At 35.5% G+C, this 2,995-nt stretch overlaps 1 protein-coding gene across 1 annotated transcript; it reads left to right on the forward strand.

Annotated features, from left to right (window-relative positions):
• The first annotated feature begins 1,565 nt into the window (after positions 1-1,565).
• Positions 1,566-2,522, forward strand: LOC114087463 (olfactory receptor 6C1). Its single transcript, XM_027928958.2, has one exon. The coding sequence runs from the start codon at positions 1,566-1,568 to the stop codon at positions 2,520-2,522; it is 957 nt and encodes a 318-aa protein (XP_027784759.1).
• Positions 2,523-2,995: the final 473 nt, after the last annotated feature.

Here is a 2,995-nt window from a genome sequence, read left to right on the forward strand (position 1 = left end):
AAAATATCATGAAATTTTGCAAGAGATTTATATACAATAACTCTCAGGTTCAAACCTTCCAATGTACGTTCGTTTCTGCTTCTTTCTCCCCTCTATCCCTGACATCTGAGGCTGCTCATTGCAATGACATCAGTATTTCCAACTTCCAATGAGGTAGTAGCAGGAGTTGGAAAAGCCAATGAGTGTTAATCAACATTGGTAGATGGCTAAGGACAAAACAACCACTTTAAAAAAATTATCTTTTCCCATTTTTGGCAGTTCTCAATGTAATTAAGCTATTAAATAAAGGGAAATGTGTATTGAGATTAGAGCAGTGTCTCAAAAGGAAGATATTTTGTAGCCACACATCTTAACCTTTCAGTAAGAAATAACATTTGGAATCAAAAAAGTCTGGCTAAAAATCTTGGCCCTACCATTTCAAGCTGTGTGATACAAAATCATTTTCTTATTATTTAAAAATTTATTTTATGCATTCATATTAATTGCACGTGTTAATGACATTCAGTGTGATATTTCCATAGGTGTATATACAGCATGCATTGATCGTATTCAATCACCCTTCTTCCACTCTCCCACCAACTCACCCTTGTATCCTTCATAATCCCTATTCGTCACCATTCTACTTTTTCTTTTTGAGTTTCCACATATAAGAGAGAACGTGTGATACTTGTCTTCCTGTGTCTAGCATACTTCACTAAACATAATGCCCTTCATTCCACCCATTTTGCTCCAAATGATTTCATTCTACTTTATGGTTGAATAATATTCCTTGGTATATATACTATATATTATTCATCCATTACCCTGTTGAAAATGTGAATTGTGTCACAAAAACATGGGCATGCAAGTATATCTTTTGTATGCTGACTTTATTTCTTTTGAATATATACCCAGTAGTATAAAGATCAGACAATTTTGTAGTTCTGTTTTTAGTTCTTTTTTTTTTTTTTTGGTGGGGAGCATACTGGGGAATTGAACTCAGTGACATTCAACCACTGAATCGCATCCCCAGCCCTATTTTATATTTTATTTAAAATATAACAAGAGTCTCATCATTGCTGAGGCTGGCTTTGAACTCATGATCTTTCTGCCTCAGCCTCTTGAGAGGCTGGGATTACATGACTATGCCACCACACCTGGCCTATTTTTTAGTTTTTTTGAGCACCTACATGCTATTCTTCATATGGCTGTCCTAATTTACATTATTACCAACAGCTTATAAGAGTTCTTCGACATATTCTAATCAACATTTCCCTGTGTGTGTGTGTGTGTGTGTGTGTGTGTTTGACAATAACCATTCTAAGGGTGAGATGGCACCTCATTGGAGTTTTGATACTTAAGTAGTTTTTAATCTGCTAAAACTAGAGTTTTTCACTGTAAAAGAGAGAAAATTAAAGGATCATTGTCATTATCAGGTGGCTTTCCATTTTCCCTAAAGGTGGAAATGGCATAATAGTTCAGGAAAATTCCAGCTTCACACTTGGATATTTTAAAATTCTAAACTTAAGTGTTTTATTTGTGTTTTTTCCTATAGGTTCAACAAGAAAAAACTACTGAAGAAGCAAATGAGAAATCATACAGAAGTAAGAGCGTTTATCCTCCTGGGATTGTCAGATGATCCCAGGCTCCGGGTGGTAATATTCATCTTTCTCTTCCTCACCTACATGCTCAGCATCACTGGGAACCTGACCATCATCACCCTTACCCTGCTGGATTCCAGTCTTCAGACTCCAATGTATTTCTTCCTCAGGAATTTCTCCCTATTAGAAGTTTCATTCACAACCGTCAGTATACCCAAGTTCCTAAGTACCATTATTTCAGGAGATAAAACCATTTCTTTTAACAACTGTATAGCTCAGTTATTTTTTTTCATTCTCTTGGGAGTCACTGAATTTTACCTTCTGGCTGCCATGTCCTATGATCGCTACATTGCCATCTGCAAACCTCTGCACTACATGACCATCATGAATCGCAAAGTCTGCACAATGCTTGTCTTTGCTTCCTGGCTGGTCTCATTCTTAATTATCTTCCCTGCTCTCATGTTGCTACTACAGCTTGATTACTGTAGGTCCAATATCATTGACCATTTTACCTGTGATTACTTCCCCCTCCTCCAACTTTCTTGTTCAAACACTAAATTCCTTGAGATAATGGGGTTTTCCTGTGCTGTGTTTACTCTGATGTTCACCTTGGCACTAATATTTCTGTCCTACATATATATCATCAGAACGATTTTGAAGATTCCTTCTGCTACTCAGAGGACAAAGGCCTTTTCTACGTGTTCTTCCCACATGATTGTCATCTCCATCTCTTATGGCAGCTGCATTTTTATGTACATTAAACCTTCAGCAAGAGAGAGAGTGTCTCTGAGCAAGGGAGTGGCTGTGCTAAACACCTCAGTGGCTCCTATGCTCAATCCCTTTATTTACAGCCTGAGGAATCAGCAGGTCAAGCAAGCCTTCATGAACATGGCAAGGAAGATTGTGTTTTTTACAAGTACACGGAAAGACGTGGTGTCTTGAGGTAAAGGCACATTAATGTGTAATTAAAAGTACAAAAAGAATGAAAATTTAGTAACCAATTCAAATAAGTATTGCTCTTCTTTTCATTCTTGACATTCACACTTTTCTTTTTCCTAACACTTTACTGGCATATTTGTTTAACATATGTCTCACCAAATTTAAATAATTTTTTATGACTTTCTGACACCCCATTTTTCTGGTGCTTATTCATCACAACCTCTTAATCAATTATTATTTTACAAAGAAAATTGCAATTTGAGTTTTGTTCAGGAAAAAACATATCCCTATATATAGGAGACACAAAGATATTGATATATTTTACTTAACACATCTCAAAATATAAATTGTGTTTTTATTTATGTTTTACAGAAATTCCCTTGAGTTTTTTTACATTTTTTTCTAGAAAAATCTTAAATGCTACATAAGTGAATGAAAAATGTAATTTTTTTTTCATTTAAAACCAAGAACTAGGT

The sequence above is a fragment of the Marmota flaviventris genome, chromosome 3 (assembly GCF_047511675.1).
Source record: "Marmota flaviventris isolate mMarFla1 chromosome 3, mMarFla1.hap1, whole genome shotgun sequence".
Taxonomy (NCBI): Eukaryota; Metazoa; Chordata; class Mammalia; order Rodentia; family Sciuridae; genus Marmota; species Marmota flaviventris.